We start from the raw sequence: 23,259 nt of genomic DNA on the forward strand, positions 1-23,259 counted from the left end.
CTAAGGCACTGCACCAAAACCAGGAATTCACTCATTCTGTAGGTGAGCCAAGGCACTGGTTATTTATCCAGGCAGGGTCTGCTGAAGCAAACATTTTTCTACCAGTTTGACTGCAAGCAGAGTTGGAATTAGACAGACTTCAAGCAAGTAAATCAGCATGAAAATTTGTGTGCAGAAACTACCTTGACCCATCACTTCATCTTGAAAGTCTAGCATCAAAAAAAAAAGAAGCAAATGACACATTCATATTCAGCACAAATGTCAGAATCCAGGACTGTGCAGAAGAAGAAAAGAAAGCACCATGAAATGCATATAGTGGGGACCAGTTTTTAGGGAAGGGTTAATTTGAGTTCATTTTATTTGTCAGCTTTGCTAATTCTGGAGAATGTTTGTTAATACTTTAAAAGATTCTAACTTGTGCCTGGCAAGTTTTCATAGTGTACCTTTATGCTATAGGGACGAAGAATTCAAAAGAAGGGTGTTACATAAAATCTAACTTTTGAGCTATATTAAAAAGCCCTAAAATGCAGGAAGTGTGGTAGTTTTTATCCCCTTTGATCTGTTTGTTTTATACCAATACAAACACACCATTCTGCTCAATTTCATATGACAGAATGAGTGAACAGGAGGTAAATAAAGGTCACAGAAATCTTCATTCCTCTCTTCCTGTTCTGACCAAGGTGCATGTGCTAATACCATTTTATGTTGGTGGGTATTTTCACTGACAGAAATGCCTTTTTGCTATATGTTTTCTCTTGTAGTTATTTTATTCCCTCTAGAGCATTCATTCCAAGATGAAACATGCTAAGTTCTCAGCTGAACTTTGAAAGCCATCACAATCACTACCTATTTATGTCCCCTTCAGTCCCCCATATTCCAACTAAGTGATCAATCCAGATGCCCATCCATATGGCTGTCAAGATCAGCCACATTGAGTACCCAACAAAAGACATTCAGGAAATTAACAGCATCAATAGCCATTACAAAAACCCTGTGTAGTACCTCCTCAATTTTTCAATTACCTGATGAGCTCTAAAAGGTGATATGTTGTTGGCAGGACACTAATATATCAAACAAGCTCAGATTCGCTTCTATAATAAAGACTTTTTGTTTTAATTTGTCAAGACTTAATAGTTCATACCAAAAATCTTCCAACATCAGTCTTGGCCTTAATACTGTGAGAAATTTCAGATTAAATTATTTCCAAGAAAATAGAAATTCAAGAACAGGTTTTGTGTGTGCTAAATATATTGTTATCACCTCTTACACAAAAGCTGGGGAGATGACTCTTACTGATAATTAACTGCCTTTGCTAACTGAATATAAAAATGCTCAGACCTCACCAACATCTAAGACTCTTACACCAGAGATTTCATAAAGTCTTTTCATATCTACATGCAAGATGCATAAGGCTCACTTTACTGGAGGCCATCAAATCAAGAGAAGACTTTCCTTGCAGATGCAGGGAGTCTGGGCAAGATTTACCTTGCAGATGCTTCTCTTGTCTTCAAGTGTCTGCACTGGCACCAGTGGATGTACCCCTGCACAATGACACCTTTCCTCCAGAGCTTTCACCTCTCTCTATGACACCCATCAGGCAGTCTAGAATCAGTAAAAATCCTGTTTAAATGGAGCAGAGTGATTAACACAAGGAAGGATGCACTCAATAGGAAGAAATAAAAGTCCTGAAGAATCAAGTTGTTGATAAGAGACTCCTGTTGATCATCCAGGAGCGTCCCAAAGAGAGTAGTATGTGACCAGATATTAGGACAGTCCATAAGAACTGAGGGAGAAATTCTGAAGCTGCACATTTACCACTTGTCAACTTCTCAGTGCTTTTCATGGGAAGGAGTGTTCCTTACGGGAGGCCAGCTGCACTGTCCACTAAAGAAGATGAGCAAAGATTTTATTTAATAGAAACACTGCAAGGAAACACCTCTCAGAGATCAGTGTGAGCACCTCATGAGCATAGTGACCCAAAGGACACACAACTGAACTACAGCACCTGTAACTTAAGCGCCATTTCCCTACTTTAATGTGCAGTGTAAGTAGAACCATGTAAGATTTTAAATGCTTGGCCTTTGGGCCAACTGGCTAAGCAAAAAGAACTCTTCCTTTGGCCAGACATAGCTTTTCCCAGGCAGAAGTTTCTTTTCATAGAAATTTTATCAGCATACAATGCTGGATAAGTCTGCAGTTTGAATAAACAATAAAGGACACCAGTGTTACAGAAGTTGGCTAAATAAAACAGTCTGGCATTACTGATTCATTAATATTCCACTGTTGAAACAGTGTGATGCAGTCTGTAAATGCTGATATTTTTTTTTCTTTTCCTTTTAGGAAAAAATATTTTATTAGTGCTACACTGCCTACTCAGAAGCCTCATGTACCACATCATATCACCTATACAATTGCAGTCTTATTTGTTAAACCCCTGATTTAATGCAACTAGCACGGTTCTATATTCTTTTTTTTTTTCCAGAAAACACAAGGCAATCTTTCAGCAGCCTTTGAAGAGTTCCAGTAGTCAGCATTATTAAATTAGAGTTAAGAATGAAACTCCTGTGTTCACAGAACAGCTTAAGAATAGCTGAAGCCATCTCACAAATGTCTAAAACCACATATTTTTTCCAAGCAAGTACAGAAGAACCAAACCAATGAAATTCATTTGCCTATTTGAGCTCAGCAGTTGTATCACTTCTTTGCCAAAACATACACATTGTGCTTGCTTTTTATTACCTGTTCCAAATTAAAATTCAGTTACAGTGCACACCTGCAAGCTACTGAAGGCTTTAAGCCTCCACTAAGTCCATGCTGTAGGAGTCAGCATTAATTTTATGAGGAGGATTTTAAGTTAAAGACACCAGAACTGAAGCATGATCCATTTAGGAAGGAACGTCCACACAGGCAGACAGAACAGGTGCAAGGCAACTTCTGCTGATAGTAATCATGTGTCAGTGTGCTCCACCACCTGATAATATTATGTGCATCCAGAAGCATTGCTGACTGCTCTTTGCAAAATCTTTAGGGGAACGTTTTGCCTGCTGTTCACATTTACTTTTGAGCTCCTGAAGGGCCTGTTGAATGTACAGGTGAAAAACTCTACACTTTTATGTTCTAGGAGTGGGAACATTTCAGAAGCTGAAGAGAAAAGCAGTCATCCCCTGAACAACTCATGCAGGATGCCAGCTGCAAGCACTGGTACACAGGCCTCGTTTCTTAATGAAGCAGGTGGTCAGAGCAAGCCTTGCCCTCAGGAGAGACTCAGTTGTCTCCTAGAAGCTTGTCCAGAAAAAAAGAAGATGGGAAGAGTTTGTACCCTTACCTTTCCCACTTGCCCAATGTAGTTTTCCCAATCACTAACTGGTTTTCTTATCTATCTGAGAAAAGAAAAGAGCATGACAGTATTTAACCAGCATGGTCTGCTTGCACCTGTAACCCTGTGCTTCTGCGTAAGGGGAAATACAGGCAACCTCTAACTCTGCTTTATTAAAATGCAAACCAGCAGCAAGCAGAAATGTTAGGATTCTTGCTGCATGTGCAGCTGACCACAGTCAATCTGCATACTATATAAAGTAGCACAACATTTACTAAACCCTCAAAAATAGGAAACAGACTTGGACAAACATCAGGATTATGAAGCAGCTACATGATATAAGAAAACTAACTGATCCTTTGCACTTCTTTATGTTTTCAGACTAAATTTTAACCTTTTTCACATTAAGAAAAGTAAACATAATATTGCTTAGAATAAGTTTGTTGTGTTTATGTTAGTGAAAGATCAAATCTGGATTCCTGAGTGTCTAGTGACTCTGCTTCTGGGACAGGGAAACATGAGAAGAGCAGTCTTGTTATGAAACAAATTCTCCTCTTACCTCAAAGGGCCTCTCCTCTCTTCCCCTGACCTATCGTCATCTGCTCACTTCTTCTATTTACAGAACTCCATTAACATTACTCGCTCTAATTTGATCACAAGTTTTTGAGTTCCATATAGAAACCCCCTGGCTGATTTCCATGGCTTCTGTGGAAGGGCAGAGCACAGGATCAAAATGGTCCCTTCTCGTTTCATGTAGATGGTGAAAGCTTATGCTATAGATTTTTTTTTCTTTTAAACTCTGTAATATCTATGGGATCACAGATAAAAAATGCACATTTTTCTCTTTCTTATTAGAAGGGAAGGCATAGGTAGATAAAGTTCTACTGGTAACTCCTGACTGCCCTTTGTCTCCTCTTCAGCAGGATGGCTGGTATCTGGTACTATTGAAATGGTTAAAGCTGGATGTAAACACAAGGAAAATGAAGTTACAGAACTTCTAAAACCCATAAATCTAACTCTAGCAACCTAAAAGACATTTTGCCTAAGTATCCTCTGTAGTCAAGGGAGAGAAAGTCAGCAACGTCTACAGACAGTGCACTCCACATCACAATAGAGGACAAATAGTTGGTGGTACTGCTCTCCTTCCTGACTAAAGACACCTTACTTCAATTAGACACCTAACTTTTCAAGGATTATGGGCAAAAAAGACTAATGTCCCCTTTTGCTACCGCTTTGAATATGGTTACAGCTATGCTTATAAAACAGTCTGTCATCATCACAGAAACTTGAATTATAGCTTTCAGCAATATTTAAATTGCATTTGCCTTTGTCCTGGGCAAAAGCCAGTCCTGTAACACTGATCCTTCTGCACCACTGGGGTAGGCTTGAACTAGAGAGAACAATAAAACAGACTATTCTTTTCTCAAAACATTAAGGAGTGGGTCTTTGATCTTGTGGGAAGACATGGCAGATGGTATTTTCATTATGAGTCCTAAAAACGTATCTCTCATGAATGCTGCTTGAAGAAATGGCATCAACAGGAATAATGGATTAGACCTTGCCCTAAGGTATGACCTAAGGGTATGAAATATATGAAGACTGAGCAGAAGTCACAAATTATTTCCTCACTTTGCCTACACTACACAGATGAGCATTGCAAAAGGGATTATTGCTCTCAAAATATCTGACTTTCACTCTTTGGAAAGGCAATTTTTATGATCTGGAAGAAATCCATGCTTCTTGGAAAGGCAGAGCAATTTCACACAGCAGTTTCATTTTGCAATTAGGCCATGCCATTCAGTTTCTTGTTAGTCTGCTCAGATGGTTTTATGGTCTTATAAAACAGTTCATTTCACTCTCTCTCACTTGCTTTCTTTTTCTTTTTTTAATTTTTAAAGGATTATGCTGTTTCTAACTAATGCTTTTGCCTTAATCTCAGTAGGCACTGAAAAGTCATACAAATACCTGTAAGTAATAACATGGGTCTAAAAAATCATGATTGCTGAGACAAAGTGTATGGGGAATGACTGCTATTTCTTGCAGCACGATGGGAGCACTGAACACAAGTACTGCACATCCGTTTCGAATGAGAAATGACAGATTCTCACAGTAATTCCTTGTGGATCTTAGTGTCATAGGATACCATGGGGTCAATGAGCTAAATGGACAGATAAAAATGCACTGAACAAAACTAAAAGGGATAGCTTAATTATTGATAATAGTGAAGATGTAACTTCTGGCCATGGACTGCTGCCTGACTGAAGCTAAGAGGAGGATCTCAATGGGAAAGAATCTCACCTCACATTCCCTGATTTTACATACTGCTCTTAGCCTCCTGAAGCTGGGATGCTGGGTGGCTGACCTCTAAATCCAGAATAGTCATATGAAAACCCCTGCTTAATGGTTTGTAATCTTTCTTTTCTGCCATTGGAACATAGTTGTGATACTCATTACTTCTAGGTCTGTCCTACCTAACAGCATAGAAGTTTTGGGACTCTTTGGCCTCCCTCCCATCCTCCTTACACCTGGAAACATTTGAGGTACCATGACCTCACTCACCTTTCTGCCTGTGGGATTCAATTTTGTCAGTGCTGCAATTTTCTTTTTTACCTAAATTTTTCATCTGACACTATGGAAAATGAATTGTCATTACCAGGAACACAACTTTCTCTATTCCCTGACCAATTCATATGATCCAATACAAAAATTAAAAATAGTTGTCACTGGAGCTAAGTAAAGAATTTTGGAACAAAACACTGCAATATGTTTGAAAATGATGGCTCGTGGAAACAGAAGACTGATGGACACAGGAAGATGTCCTTCTTCCAAATAAAACTAACTAGAGAAGAAGGCAAAGCAATAATTGCAATTCTTCTGGAATAAAGCATGTCTATTTTTCATTTCAGTGCAGTTCTCTCTTCAGGGGCACTAAATTACTACAATGAAATTGAAAACCTTACAAAATGAGCCAGATTATAAATTTCTTTGCAACTGGTTTCAACCAGCTTGCTCAGCCAAAGGTTTTGTTAGCTTCGAGAAACCTACTAATAGAACAGATGTATACTTATTGTGAAACAGAATTAACTGAATTTTACATAAAAACATGATCTTACATGAATCTGCAGGGTAACTATTTTTGGTTTTGCTTTAAATGCTAGTCTGTTTTGAGCACAGCATACAGAACTAAGGCAGGGCATGAAGCTCTGCTCTGATAACAGCTACAACTGTTGGGATCTGCACAGGTGTTTTTGTTCTACTTCTTCTTTTATTCTCCTTTTGCCCTTGCTCTAATACTTCATGCTGCTCTCCTTAAAAGATATGGTTTCTTCACATCGTGTTTCAGCCAGAGTAGACTCAGAATACAGCCAAATCCTTCGGTTCTTTGTTTTTGCTGTACTAGCTGTTTCAAATTTATTTTCAGTGGTAAACATGCCACAATGGGGAACACAACCATATATCAAGTAGCTGTGATCAGGCAGATCAGGTACCAGTAATATTCCTAAGGGAGATCCAGTGTCAGAGATCAAGCATAGAGGATCAGATGTCCACATTGCCACCATCCAGAATCAAGTGTCATGGATCAGGACTGTAACTGCAAGAACAAAGTGTTACATGTGGCATGGTGGGGAACAGATACTGCCCTCAGCCTCACTGGGGGAGACGTAGCCTCAGCACTCTGCTCAGCTCACTGTTTGGATGCATTTTGTGCAGAGCTCGGGTGTATAAATATGGGAGAGTGCCCATTAGCAGCATACTAACTCTGCCTCATACTAACTCTATGCACAGCATCTCTTAGGCCCTTGAAGTATGAAGAAACTTTCAAAGAATCATTGACTTAAACCATGTGCTTGCGTTGTGTATATCAAGATTAAGTAGGGAGCTGGGGGAGGCTCCAGATTCACATCATTTCAGCACACTACCATACGTTCACCTGCCTGAACAGACTAATACTGATGAAGGAAAATTTTCACTGGACAGAGGCCATGAGGGTGCATTGCATACAACAGAAAAGTTACATGAAACTCAGCTACCAGATTTCACTGTAGGGGACAATAATTTTCATATGTCAAATAGAGATTCAGAGGTGCCCTTACAGGGCTCATTAGAAATTGTAGAGACACAAGTTAAACCTGATTGCAAAGTAAGAGGTTTTAGTCTGCTTCATTACTGCTCCAGTCCCTCTCCTAACACTACAAGTTTGTCTGCTCAAGCTCAGGACAGACTATTTGAATACAGTTGCAAATTTAAATTTAAACTAATTTAAAACTTAGTTTGTTTTTTTAAAATATCAAAACAAGAATATAGGCCAACAGAATACAAATGAAAAAGAGATCGGTAGACTGGAAAATAAATAAATAAATATTTTCTGCCCTTCCACCCTCCTGTCTCTTCCCACCTTACATCATCAGTCTATAGGTAGATAAAATAATCCTTTAAAACATGAAGCCTTGCAAATGTCTTTAAACTGAAAAGCGTTTCAGTGGCTTTCCTTCATCCAACATGGGATAGATAAAATTCTTTAGGGAAAGGCATCAGAAGTGCCTTGTACAGTGACATTATTAACTCCTTATCTAGACACTGATCATCTGAAGGCACAAGTCTAGTTTCTGCCCTGCTTCATTTTGAGCTGGGAAATTGGTGGATGCAAGTGACTTTACTTTTTTTGTTATGCTAATACAGATCTGTACGTTTTAGGATAGGATGAACAGTTTATGATCACGTATGCTAGTTACCTTGCATTAGTTCCTAGATATTATCTAATTATTCGCAAGAATACCTCAGAAAACAGCTCATTGTCAATATGCCTACCACTGATGAAGCAAAAAAAGGAAACATCATTGTCCTCAGGAAACACTCCTAGAAAGTACTATCACAAGTCGGTTCACAGATAACATTCAAAACTGCAGTTTGAGGCTGTGACACATTTTGATAATGCTTGGTATTAATTCCCTGGTATATGAGCCATCTGTAAATCCCATCTATTATTAGCAGGGATCAAGGAATGTGCCTGGAGCCGTTTAAGGAACAGAAACAATTGCAGAGGTGGACTTGTTGTAATTAACATTCATATCACTGAGCACCATGTTTAGAAAGTCTCCTAAGCCCAGAAGACTCATCACCATCTGCAGGTACTCCAATTCCCAGCTAGCTTTGATATAAATTGTTGATAAGCCAGACCAGAGGAGCCAGCTACAGCCATTGCACAGTATTTTTTTGTGTCACAGGTCTGAACCTTTGTCACTCCACCACCTGCTGTGCTGCTGACAAGTAGTCTTCTAACTTTTCAAGCTGCCCTGACACCATCAGCATCTCTTCAGAGGTCCACAGCCTCTCAGAGGGGCATGAAACTTGATGTCTGTGTTCCACTGCCTGGAGATTACCATTGCAGCTTTACAGGGTGAGCAGCAGTACATGCTCACCACTGCAGAACCAGGCATGGCTATGTTTATCACCAGCTCTTCACCCCAACTGCAATGTGGGCCCTGTATTTTTTGCTGGCCTGGAAAATAAAACAAATGGGCTATTCTTATACATGTTTATCCCAAAGCTACTAGAACTACGCACTCAATTTCCAGGCATTTGCAGAGTTCACAAGGAGCAGCTTACTGAGAAATTCCCAGGAAGTCAACTGGCTCCTTGTTAGCATGACATGCAAGCTCCCTATCTCTTAAGACTTGAGTATTGCTATTTACAAACATAGCTGTCCCCACTTGCAACGCACTATAAGGAAAGCAGAAATGTGGTCAAGAAGGGCAACACTCCCTTTCCACTTCCAGGGACAAGAAGGATCCTTCACTCCCAGTTAAGTGTGGTTGTGGCAAAGGCATGCATGGGAAGTATCTCTCAAGGAAACGCAACAGCACCCAACTGTATCTGAAACAGGCATCCCAAGCACAGTTTGCTGAAGGACGTTTCATGATTTATCTTTCCAGTGGGCTGTTCTGCTGTGATGTTTAATTGCTTTGTTTGCTAAATCTTAGCCCATCTCAAGAAGACAAGGTACTCCATTTCAACAGTCCTGAAAATATCCTCCCAAATAAAGTCCGTGAGATTTAAAGATGCATTCTGATCAGTAGAACCTGATTCAGAAAGTCAGCAAACCAGAATTCTTTCTCTAATTCTAAAGCCTGATCTTCATACTTTATTCCTCTATCTAGATATTCCCAGGAAAAGGTAGCACCCTTTATAAGCTCACTGGCAACTCGGAATGTGTCCACTCAAGTCACGCACATGTGAATTTACATTCACAGCAGCTGGCTGAAGCCTCATGATTTCTGATCCCTTGCATGTCTACCACCGAGCCTATTTACTTGGTATATGAGTGTGAAAGAATGAAAATCATCTGGGAAAGGCAAGTGATTCCTGTATCATATTCACCCAAAAAAATTTCCTCTTGACCCCTATAAAATCACAAATGACCTGACATCTTGACTGCTCTTTGAAGAATCCAGCTCCATTTTCATTCCTGCAGGTAGCTCTCTATTTTCTACAGGGAAAGGTTAGTAGTGCTGGAAAATGCAAGAATGCCAATCACACTCACAATCACTGAAGCATAAAAGTATGTTATGCCTTGTAGAATATGAAAATATCTTCCCCAACCCCAGTGCCATATTCCAGCATCACCAACTCAAAAAATCTGTGCTTCCATACTATTTGTGGGGACTGGACTACCCAGAGGGCTAAGCCATTGCAGAATCAGCCTTCAACACTGAGGAAACTGAAGTGAAATGGAAAAATCCTTCAATTAACAACATATGAGATACTTTGCAAATATATGGGTGAGCCAGAAAGGCAGATGTGAAGGAGCTGAAAGAAACTGTGAGCACTGTAACTACAAAGAATAAAATGTCTGAGGGAAGACCAGAACTGATCACACGCTACTGTACCAGAAAACACATCAGCAGCAAAGCCTCACACAGCTCATACACAGCATGGCTCCAGTACAGCTATTGCCAACTACTGTCAATTCAAAAACCAATAAGATCCAGAGAAGAGAAAGAGCCAAAAGAATAAAAATATATTAAAAAAAAAAGCAGCAGAAAAAAGGCAAAAAATTTATAAATAAACCTGAATGTAGTATGATTTATATCAATGAAACTTGCATCACCTACACCCTCTGAGGAGCAACTTTCAGACAAAATTGGAGTATTAGCTATATCATTCCTTCACAAAGCTTTTTTACCACTGGAGGTCACTGTAAACTTTAGCTGCTCTTTATCACTCCCTCCGAAGAAAAATATTCACAGTACACAAGGTATCTAGGATCCATGTTTTGTGGTGAGAGAACTAAAATATCAATTACAGAGTATTTGAAAAATACCCCTAGCTAATAGGTGAGGACCTCTCTTTGCTGGAAACAGACTTTACCTTGCTCCTACTTATTCCAAGAGGAGCAACAGGCAGACTGCTGAAAGTTTAAATATGTGCCTGCATATACTGAGGGAGGAGTTGTACATCTCTCAGCCTGTTTCTCTTACTGGTCTTGCAGAGACTCTGCCTGAACACCAGCAGGCTAACAACCAGTAAGGTGATTGACACACACTGGGAAATCCACTATTCCAGCTCATAAAAATCATAGGTTTATTTTTAGAAAATGAATATAGGATTAACTGCATTAGGGTCTCTAAAACAAGACAAATGTTTGGCAACAGTTCCTAATAAAAACATAAGCCTGCTAGGTTTGAAGGTTTACGTCCTATGTAATCCATAGATCACAGTTCATCTGAATGAAATTTTCTTCTATCTCTTCATTGCATTCCCTTAACTGGGAACAATCTTTTAAACCATTCCCAGACCACACCATTCGATCAGATAGAAGTCTATATATAGTATATACATTACAGATTATAAACTGATGCTTAGAGAGTAAAGAGATTTTTGTCCAAATTCCTGTCTCCCATATTGTAGGAGTCCTACTGGTATAACTGTCAGAAAGAACAGCTGATATTTATAAAACAGAGATGCTGGGTCACTTTCAGGGAAGGTAAGCATGAAGGCACTGGAAAAGAATAAAGACAAGTCAACCTTGCTAGTTTCCAGTGGCTTAAAAGAAATAAAAATCCAGCTCCATAAGCTAAAGAAGTTACATTTCAGAGATCTGACTGCAACTCCCAGTTAACAACAATTCTGACCAGTAATCAGGGGCAGCTGGGCAAGTTTTATCTGAAATGCACATTTTATTCACTGAAATTCCACTCTTAGGTGGGGACAGAAAACAATCCTAATGCAGATTTCTCTATTTTCTGCTCAGTAAAAAATTGGCAGACCAATTCTTGACTTGTGTCAATAAGAGTAACACCAAAGGATCCTGTTTTATCTAAATGGAGAGCTTCTGTGAAAGAAAAGCAATCTGGGTCCCTGACAATTTAAAAAGAAATTGAAAAGGGGGAAACTTTTTTTCATTGCTCCAATTTATTTTAGTTTCCCCTTTATTCATTTGCACTTTAACCTATTTCAAGGAATCAGCAACAGAAGACTTATCACACAGTCTGTGTTACAGCAATGTGCTAACTAAAATCAAACCTTGAAGGATAAAACTTGAAAAACATCCTCTGATGTGATTAAGGCGTTATACTGGTAAAACAAAGACCATCTACAAAGACAAATTCACTGGACAATAATTTCATTGTGTTGTTGTGTAACTTTCCTTTCACTTTTATTTACACATAGAGTATGAGCTCCTTGAAGGAATAATTATCTTTTTACTGGATACATGCTCCAACAACCTCAATGTAAATAAATACATAATACTTAACAACCCTCACTTAACAAAGCATTTCAGCACATGCTTAACTTCAAGCATTTGGATAGACTCATTGTAAATAAAGTGAAATCCAAGACCACCCATGTGGTGAAGCATCTCTGGCCATATGTTTGTGTTCAGTTCTGAAAACCCCAGCACATGAAGGACATGGCGCTGTTGAAGCAAGTCCAGAGGAAGGCTGTGAAGATGATCAGAGGGCTAAAGCACCTCTTCTATGAAGACAGACTGTAAAAGCTGGGGTTGCTCAGCCTGGAGAAAAGAAGGCTTTGGGAAGATCTTAGAGCAGCCGTCCAGCACCAGAAGGGGACCTACAAGAAAGCTGGGTAGTGACTTTTTACAAGGACATAGTGTGACAGGACAAGGGCTAATGGCTTTAAGCTGAAGGTGACAGATTTAGGTTAGATTTTAGAAAGAAATTCTTTAGTGTGAGGGTGGTGAGATCGGAACAGGTTGCCCAGGGAGGCTGTGGATGCCCCTTTCCTGGAAGTGTTGAAGGCCAGGTTGGATGGGGCTTTGAGCAACCTGCTCTAGTGGGAGGTGTCCCTGCCCAAGCAGGGGGGTTGGAACGAGATGTTCTTTAATGTGCCTTCCAATCCAAACCATGAATCTATGACTCTGTGGTATCCTTTAGCATGCCATTTTAGTGCACTGGAAGGCAGAAAATCTCAACTTTAATAATTCTTGTGGACTAGGGTGGAGCACCGCAGAGATGAAAGGAAGCATGCCTTTATAAGCTGAGAAGATAAAGCAACAGGACTGATACAGAACAATGAGAAAATAGATGTTGCAAAGCAATGCTTTGTTGTTATTTTTTTCTATAAAATGTTTATTTGGCATAAATCTCAGTGTTTCACTTGCCACTCAAATCAATTCTCATTCCAAATTCATGCTGACAAAACTTGTATATAACACTACAGACAATTCTTCTTGACCTTCACTGCATTGATGAGTGTCTATCAATTATTATTTCCAAGCTAAAACACACAATGTCATTTCTAAAGTTGAATGTAAGTAAAGGATAATGTAGGGAGTTTGTTTTTCAGAGTCTTATTTTAATTTGGTGCCCACTGAAGATTTTGGAAAACCATTCATAGTTCCAGACACTGTGGACATTAATAGTATGATTCCAGATGCAAGAGATCCTGGGAACTATGTGAGAACTGGCAGATTTGGAAATAATGCTTAAACCATTATTGCCAAGCCATATTCTTTTAATTAAGCATTCAGCTGATTTTGGAACCCAGGAATAGCTAAGAAGCCAATTTTGTCTACCACAGTCACATGATGCTGAAATGGAGATGACTGAAGAATTTGTGGGGGGAAAAAAAAGGGATCTCCCACATATTTGGCAAATGTTATCTAAGAATATGAAGGCTTTCAAACAATGTGTTACATACAATTCCAGATATAAGAAACAGGTGTGATAAGGAAGACATTTCTTTCATTGTAAGGGGGTCAGGCTGCAGTAGCAGTATGTCCCAGGTCCCCAGCCTGGAAGTCAGAAAGTCTGGCGTATAGCTGTGCTTCTGTCATAGATCTGCTGGGTGACCTTGAGAGCTTCTTCCATCCCTCCGAGTCCCTGCTTCTCCACACAGTTCTGTAACAGCCTGCCTACTTAGATTGTCATGGCTCTGATGTGGCAAGTGTCCCTCACTTGCACTGGACATAAATAATCTCTAATGCAGACAGATTTTATATTGCCTGAGGAAAAAAAGGAGCCTATACTCGTCCTGAGCCAGCCTCCTGAACTATTTAACTGTGCATGAAATTGCTGCTAATGAAGCAGGGGAACGATGCACAGCACAGGCTTGATCCAGGAATTATGCAGAAAGGCATCACACAACCTTTCTTTACAAGTCCCATGCTAGCCCTCCAAACCTTTAGATGCCCTCAGCAGCGAGAGAAATTTCCATGCTGCATATTTTTATTCTTAAAGGTTTCTTATGAAACCATAATAAAGCCTCACTAACATAGGAGTTGGAATAAATACATAGGTTAGGGATGAATAGTAGACTTGGGATGGTCTGAAATATGCAGGACCAAGATGCTTTAGGCAATTTCTCCAAATTTAGAATTTACCTAATATAGGTCTACCACAGATTTCAGAAAGGCAGCAGCAAGTGTTTGATTTGACAGAAGTTAGCAATTCTCTTGGTCAACATGTCCCTTAAAATGTAATTATTATATTAAGGGCTGTGCTATTGTCAAAGGTCAACAGAAAATCATCCTGCACCTTGTTGCCTCTGCCAATGGCTAAGATAAAACACTGTAATTTTCTTCTATCATCTTCAACTACAGTCACCATTTAAGACATGAGGTTAAGTAGAGGCTCATAATTAGTTAGGGTCATGGCTGAAATTAAACCTATGCACCAAACCTCTGCCTCATCACTGTTTAGTCCAGGTGAGGAGTTAGGGTACACATATTCTTGTGTACCAATATGTCTGCTTAGTAAGACTTGAAGACAGAGAATTACAGAAAAATACTCTCTTCGATTTTAGTATCAATAACAAATTCTTTTCTGTGTATTTACAGCATCCTGTGTGCTTTCTTTAGCAAAAGGTCATATCATAGAGCCTTATTTTAATTTCTCTCAGGAATTTAATTTGTAAATGTCAATCAAGAACATAAAAGTACTTGAGTCTATAGTACTTTCAAAAAATCCTCCCTTATATACCATACAACACATGCCTAACAAACAGTTATGGATTCAATATAGGAAATTAAGGGATCTGTTTTAACTCCAAAGTGAAAAATAAACCATTTTCAGCAAGCACAAAAGGACCAAACACCAGGAATTAAGTTGGATTTTCCATATAAGGGGAAAAATTATGAACCTCAGGTCTTCAAAATGCTCATTACATATGAGGTTTCCATTTGAGGTGACAGATATGTGACCTTTCTTGTGCAAAGGCCCTTGTCTGGAATCCTCACGATGCACTCAGCACTGGAAAGTCATTTTTGCTGCACCGTGACTTCTGCTAAATGTGTCCACTAGATACTGCACATGGGTGCCAGAACAGAAAGGTCACAGGGATGGTCTGAATGTAACTCCCTGCACCTCCGTGTATATTACAAATTGGCTGGGTAGGTAACCTGTAATAAGACACCTCTGAATGATCATGACCAAAACAATTCTTTACTAAGCCACACATCTAAGGTCAAAGAGTTTTTAAGGGACAATAGACAAGATTCAACATTTTTTACACTGAAATAAAAACGTATGCCTTTGCTGTATCAAAACTGATCTGATTTTCATGTGTTTTAACAGTTACACATTCCAAAGGTTATGATAAACCTCTCACCGCAGTATTCACAGGATCTAAATAAAAGACAAGGTAAACTTATTAACTGTGGGGTAAAGGAGTGAACTGCATGTAAATGAACACCAGAAAAATAGAGAAAAAAACTAGGAGGTGATAGAGATTTTTGAAATTTTAAATCCTGGACCAAGTGATGTGTAGGACCTTGCAAAGTAACCAGCATTCATGAAATGGCTGGGATCAGGCAGGCTGAGGGTTCAGAGGCATACTTCCCCTCAGATCTTGACATGTAACTATGTAAAGAGGACACTAGACAGAGAGTCAGCAATTTCATTTCAGTATTACAGATGTCTCTGTATGGATGTCTGATTGAGAGCATGACCTGAGGAGACTTTTCATCCATCTCTTTGCGTGTTTCTCATTTCACTTCTCCCTTATCCATCTGTTCAGATTATGAATTCCGTGGAGTGGATCTGACCTGTACTGTGACTCACACAATCTTAGTTAAGATCTGTGTTTGCTCAAAATAACACAAACAGTTATTATCAAAGGCTCTTTCCAACTCACTGAAGTGAAACAGGCTTACCACAACTGTTACCCACCACTGGCAGTAATATTCAGCTTTAGTATCACATACAGAAGGAGAAAGGATTTACTGAAAGTTTTCTTTCTTCATTAACTCTGCTTTGAGGAAGGTGCATCATGACCAAAGAGTAGTACTGTTCCCTCACTCTCCCTTAGGAAGCTGAACTCACATTTTCTCCAGAACCACAGAAAAATGAGGAGAGCCACAGAGATCTTTAGATCCCATCAGTCATTTTTCCTCACTTTGGGATGTCAAAAAATCACCATTCTCAAATACAAAGTCAGCTTTTCCCAATCACCAGCCATGGTGTCCAAACCTTTGCAGGTTTGAGAGCCACAGGTCACAAAGCAGCATGCAGGGCAAGAAGGGAGCTCTCGGAACAGTTTACTTGCAGTTGACAACAATACTTTTCTAGAAAGAGAGGGAGGAGGATGAGACCGGAATGGAGATACCATGGAGTCCTGAGATGGCATAGCAATCTTAGTCTCAGGCTGATGTTGGCACATTTCCTCCCAAAGCTGAGGATTCAGATTATCCAGGAGTCCCTGAATGAGCCCAACCTTTGTCCCTGGCAAGGACACTTGAAATACTTCAGAGTCCATGTCACCTATTCTACCTACGAGATAGCCTGGGTAACTTGCACTTCATGAGAGACCTTTTAACTCAAAAGAGCAACAGAAACTTACATGCAGAGCAATCAGAAAACAAACTTCTGACAGATGCTACCACTCCAAATTTCAAAAGTGGGTTTATGACGCATGCAACAAAACTGGCAAGGAGCTCTGAGAGTCACTGACTGAAGCAAAATTGAGGAACAAAATACTTAAGGACTGAAAAGCAATCTTTGCTAGTCTTAACACTGGGTATTTTAAAATCTGTTTTCTTTGCAGTGCAATTGATACAGCTTTCTTGCTGACAAATACCATTTCATATAGTGGCCTTAGGTATTAAAAACTAGAAAATAAATTGACAGCAGCAAAATAGTAGAATTGCAGTAAAAATAGGACAGTGCAATGAAACATTCTTTTTCTTTACAAACTACAACTCATCAAAGAAAAAAATGCAAAAAATGAAAAAAATGAAAAAAAATGAGTTAGGCATAAGCAAAATAAGTGGATCTTTTTTCAGCCTCTGTAGGTGCAGCAACAGCTTCAGACTGCATCAGAGACAAAATGTGAGCCACCAGCAACAGACCTAGTTTGTTTATTTTTGCCAGTGAATCCTCAGGAACCAGTTTCTATAAAGAACAGAGTGCTAGTACGTGTTTTACGTGTCTGCTATCTTCTCTCTACCAGTTTCAGTAACAGAATGTGACTGACTTGAGACTTAACTGAGCTTCATATGAGGGAAAACATTCTCTTTGACAGTATGGTTCAGAAGAGTTGGTTCTTCTTCTTTTCTCAAGCTGGTTAAAATATGGACTCAGAGATCATTGCTTAAAATGAACATTTAAAAAAAGAATTAAAATTCAGTAACTGACACTACTAAGTTAATTAACTAGATGGATAAAGAAATTTCTAACAAAATCTGTCTGGCTTGCTTTTACTGAAAAAAATATTGGTTCAAATTTCTGAAAGAATTATTTTTCTGATGGATTAGATGACATTCATATAATGAGCTCCTTAGGTCATTATGGAAGAATACAAAGAACTCTACACTTTCTTTTTTCTTTGATTTCTTTATGAATCTATTGAGTTTTGAGTGCTGATATGTGCAGTAATATTTCAATTATTCTCCATAACACTGTCCTACGAGCTCCACAAAAAATGTGTAAAAAATTTTGTCCCAGTTATCTCAAACCTTGACAGAAAAGCTTTGAGATCCTGCTGGTGGATCTCTTCACAGAAAGAAAGAAAAATTACATATGCAGCGAACTAATTAAATCCTAAGCATTCTGGCAACCTACATCCCTGGAGCTTCTTTAGAACAAGTGTCTTCCTTTTTGCCTTCCTAAACTAATGTATTTCTTTCATTTAAGCAATGTTTCCTGTTAAGAATTCTTCTAAAAGTTCTTGAGTTAAAACATGAAAGGTCATCATAGCACTATATTACTTTCTGGGAAATCACTGCAAATGTACACACTATCTTTGACTGCGACATCTAGTGATGTAATAACTAATGATGCTAGTTCTTTGGGGAGATAATATTACATTCACTTGACAAGAAGAGGAAATTAACGGGCACGAGCCTTAAAGAGGATCTCCGAGGGGAGCCCCTTAAAGAAGAAGGGGCTGGCAACCTTGCTCCCACCGTGGCCAAAGAGGGTAGGTAACCTTGAGGCTCAGTCCTTTGTGCTGCACCCAGTAGAGGTCACTAGAGGATGCATCGTGTTTTACGGCACTGCCACCGCGGGAGGAGAGATGGCACCTTCCTGACGCCCACATCTACAACAGTCTAGGATTTACTGCCAGATACACTCTCAGTAAGCAGAAGAATATGCGTCGGTCCATGAAAGAACAGAAGCAGCATTCATCCGGTTAAACAATATTGATACTGATCAATGAAATATATCTATCTAACTTATTAGAAGTATATCTACTACCTGTGCATTTCCAGATGCAGGGATCTGTTTCTTTCTTCCACAGCTTAACACAGTCCACAAGGTGTGCCAGAGATACGACGCCCAAAGGCAGAAATTCCCTGCAATCCAGGAAGCATTTCTTTGCAGGGATAGATCCATCCCTTTATTTTTAATCAACTGATTTACTCGGTTCGCCTGCTCTAGCAGTTGAAATTTGGCAGGCACCCTCAAAAGCCTCCCCAGCTCTGTAAGTACCACCTAGCTAGACAAGGCTCAGACACGCAGCAAGATCTCATCTCACACTTCAACACATTCCCTGAACCTATAAGGAAAAGAAGTGATTGCCTACTGACAAGCGTGAAACAGGTGCAGGGATATAACATGAGATGCGCATTGCACGGATTTGAAAAGCCAGAACTTCTCAAACGAAACAAAATGTTAGTGCAGTCTCTTTGCAGCCTGAACTTCAGGCCATTGGTCATCTTTTTTTCCCTTTTAATAGGCAAGAAATTGAAGAAAAAAAAAACCCAAAATTCAAGACAATCACTTAAAATGTGTTGCAGTGCACATGCCCAGCAGGGTCAGCTTGAAATGCCACGGCTTTAGTGTCTGCAGTTCCTGCTGTTTCTGTGCTTGCAATCTATCTGTGCTGCTCCTATATCCAAACCATTGCCAAGCAGAAAGCAGGTCCTAGCTGTCTTCCCATCTCATACCCAGCATCTGCTCAGTTGCCAGCCATCACGTCCTTGATCCAAAGGACAGAGGTGCCTGATCATTTCAACTGCAAGCATATAAGACTTTCAGTACCATCAAGGTGACTTCTTTCCCTAAAATGCCACTCCCTCCCCTGGACCAGCAACATCCCTTGGTGTGGCTGTTGAGTGCAAAGAGCAAAGGATAGGTCTGGATTTTTATTCTTTTTTTTAAATCTGGTTCTCACACACCGTTCCTATAAAACAAAATGTTTTTCACTTGTTAATGTACAACCTGAAGTGAAACTTCTTTTTCATTGTTGAAGACAGAATTTAGCCAAGATACTGTACAAATGGGGGGCAAGGGGTCATTTTGAACAGAACGCATGTAAAACAAGTACAGACCAGTTTCACGAAGAGATATTTTGGGTCATCCTCTCCAAAAGCAAACTGGTCGTGGAGAGCTGGTGTGGCAAAGAGTGCCATCTAGAGGACTGCAACACCAATACATACATGACCGTGGAAAGTCATTATTCTTAATTGATGGTCAACAATTGGTGGGTTTCCTTCTTGTAGCTGTATTTTAATGGCCCTGAAAGTTGAGTGTTTTGGATTTGTGTTGGGTTTTTTGTTGTTGCTGTTGTTTTCCTTTTTAATTAGGTTACTGTTCTTTGAAGAATTGCATTGCTTACTTCATAAAAGCTTATCTAGAAAATAGTTGTTTTGAAGAAAGGGATCATTTTCTTCTTTAATTATAATCAATTTGTTTCAGACAGTACTATTTCTTACAGCAAGTACACACTCTGACCACTCTCTTCTAGATGGTCTCTCCATTGTAAGCCACCCCCATTGAAGTGAATGGATGTTTTGTGACTGCTTTCAAAGAGAGCAGGATTTCATCCATAGTAATTATGGACCTGTATGGACGAGCATACACGTGTAATGCATCTGAGACAAGTTCACAATATAAACTTCTTTCTATCCTTTCCTGATCAGTACAATAAAATTGCTTGTAAGGCAAGCAGACCAAACTAAGACCTTTCAAATGGATGTCTTGGTTTTCCTTTCATACACAGCACACCTAAGGCCCAATTCTGCATCCAACTGAGAAATTCCTAAAAGAATTGTATGAAAGTTAGGTTTTGCAACTAACTAATTAATCTTTAATTAGTCTTTAAACACTTAGGAGAAATGTAACTAATGTTTCTGTATCTGGAAACCTCAATACAGAGAGGTGCATTACCAGAGCTGAATTGGACTGCCTTTCACCTTTGAAAACTTGGCCCCAGGAGACTGATGAGCTAAAATGGGAATATAAAGCTATTTCTCTAGCTTGCAACTAGTCACCAGCTGTTCATCTTCTAAATGTATTTCTTCCTCCCTTACTGCACCTCCAAGCTCTCCCTGATTTTTCTTACAGTGCTCTTAAAAAAACCAAGTTCCAACCATTAGGCTGAAGAGGCAAACATCAAGGCAATGAGTTAGAGGTTTTGGAGCCAAAAGTGGGAGGAAATCACAGCACCTCAGCTACTATCTGCAATTCATCATCAAACTGAGATACACTAACACAGGCAAAGCAGCTACAGCCTTTTTTCTTACCTTAAAGAGACAAAAGTCAGAGGAAGAGCTACAAGACAACAACAGCAGCTTTTACTTTCTCATCTGTGCAAGCTGTGATTTTCGCAGTGGAATAAATCTATCTTAAAAGAGACAGTAACATCCTTCAAACCCCAATAACTCAGATTTCTTTTTTTTTTTGGATTCTCATTTTCACTGTAACACTAAATGAAACTAAAATAAATACACCCTACTTATAATATGCATATCTTTAAATATACAGAAATTTTTCATTATCTACAGAGTAAAATTTGTAGTAGCTTATTGAAGACTGGAATAATTTTGTACAAAAGTTACTCAGCAGATTAAGACATCAAAAATTCACCTTCATGAGTTATGAATACAAATGAAAATATAATGAAATTTACTTTAGACCAGTTCTCCAGGGTACCATGAACACACAAATATTCAGAATACTTGAAAGCCACCCTGATCAGCCCACAAATAGCACCAGCACAAACTTTTCAAGTTTTTTCACAAACTGGTGCATAAAATACATTTCTCATTGCTCTTCTGCAAGCAGATTTTCTCAGTATTTGTCTATGCTGTGTCAATAAAAATACTTGTTCTTTTAGACTCTCCAATAGAAAAGGCATAATACGAGGAAATGTGTTGGTATTTCTAAACAAGTTTTGGCTGATCAGAAAGTAATTTTCCTGCCAGAGACTTCAAAGTATGGTATCTCCAGTTCTTACTGGAGACAGGTGCAGCTCAGAGCTACACTGGACAAGATCTGGCCCTGCAAACATGCAGCGTGAAACCATGCCCTGCTCTCCAGTTAACAGAGAGCAAAGGACAAAGCTGACTTAGCTCCTTAGGGAAATCTGCTCTTTCCATGGAATTCATTCCTTCCCCACAAACTCCAACACTGTTAGCTAGGACATGCTAAACATTAGAGTTATGCTTCCAAAACAGGAATCAAACTAAATCCATGCTTACCTTCAGATTTTGAAGAGCTTCAGAACCACACAACTTCATTACTCCTGAACATAAGCTCAGCTGTAAGTAAACCCCAAAATAAAGACACACATGCTTGTTTCTGTGAATCCAAAAAATTAAAAGTTGCTGGCCAGTCCCCCATGACCGCAATACATTTTCACAGATGATAATGGAATATACGTATACTAAAATCTCTAAGTAGCTGAAAGAAGGAAGACAATTTTTATTACAAAAAATTGTAGTTAGTTATTTACCTTTCCATCTTCTCTTCCAGGAGCTGATTCACTGAATTTTTCTTCCTGAAATCTTCTAGTCGTCTCCATTTTTCCCATGCTCTGAAAAAAGGCTGTTTTTTCCAGTCTGGTGCTGCTGTATCGTGTATTGATCTCTTCCAGCCTGTTAATCCTAAGTAGCTTCATGCTATGCCCAGTTAATTTACTGTCTGTTCTCTCCACCTTGGATTCATAAACCAGTGAACACTCATAACTTCTGATTTCTCTTCCTTCTTGGCTGTACAAAGGAAAGACAAATAAGGAGCATAAGTCTTATTAATGAGTTTCAGTTTAGAAAACTGTTGATGTTGCAATACCTCTGTATTTCGGTTCTTCCTCTGTATACCTTCTGAACCAATATACAAATACCAAGTCAACATCACTAGCTGTACACAGATGCCATGCTCCCTACTGGTCTACACTCAATGCCAGGTAATTCAAGAAGGCCACAAGACAAGTGTAATTTAATTTTTTCACAGAAACTATCTAGCTCTACCAAATCAATGTGTATTGCTGTTGCTTACAGGTCACTCCTCACTTTTTAACCACTTCAGTGGTTCCCTGTTGCTTCTTTCTGTTGCTGTTCCAGCAAATCCGTATGTGAGGACCCTGTTACTAAGTCCATAAAGATTTTAGATATTAAACAATGTGGCTTAGGCCTGAACACAGTCCTCCCCACTCTACTCACTGTCCTATACCACAGAAATAGGCGATTGCCAAAATGGTGGTTATTGAAGGCCCTCTGTTGAAGGCTGCAGAAGAGCTGAGTTTCTAACCACTGTAGGCCCTCACTCTGTGCCTAGTACTTATACAATGTAGGATCAGCAGGGCTTCTGTAATGGAAAGATTGCCTGGAAAGCTATTGTAAGTCAAAGTGCTACTTTTGATTACTTTTCTGTAGAAGGAAGAGCTTTTATTCCACAGCAAAGGTGGTTAATGTCCATGCTTCCCCACTCCCCATGTAAACACTTGGGTACAGTTGGAAAATACATCCTTTTGTACTACTGATTTTAAAAGAACAAAAGAAACTACTTGAAAATCTCACTTAGCAACTTGGTGTAGGCCCAGGAAACCCAGGACAGTAATGTTTTCATTGTTATTAGTGAAACCCTTCCTTCACTGTACTAGAAACCCAAATACAAAAGCATGACACTAATGTTTCAACATTAGAGCTTTAGGAAGCTCAGTCAGGTTAGTCTCACCACACAGCTCACAGATTTCATTTCAACTTGCATAACTTGCATAAATACCATAAACTTTATGGTGTAATTAAGAATGTAAATACAACC

At 39.3% G+C, this 23,259-nt stretch overlaps 1 protein-coding gene across 1 annotated transcript in view; it reads right to left on the reverse strand.

The window, feature by feature from the left end:
* Positions 1-18,705, reverse strand: part of MYLK4 (myosin light chain kinase family member 4) — a 60,575-nt gene extending 41,870 nt beyond the window's left edge. Inside the window, exon 1 of the mRNA XM_030445579.1 lies at positions 18,472-18,705. Coding sequence (XP_030301439.1) covers positions 18,472-18,609 — 138 coding nt within the window. The 5' untranslated portion in view covers positions 18,610-18,705. The remainder of the gene's footprint in view (positions 1-18,471) is intronic.
* Positions 18,706-23,259: the final 4,554 nt, after the last annotated feature.

This window comes from Calypte anna, chromosome 2, assembly GCF_003957555.1.
Source record: "Calypte anna isolate BGI_N300 chromosome 2, bCalAnn1_v1.p, whole genome shotgun sequence".
In the NCBI taxonomy this organism is placed as follows: domain Eukaryota; kingdom Metazoa; phylum Chordata; class Aves; order Apodiformes; family Trochilidae; genus Calypte; species Calypte anna.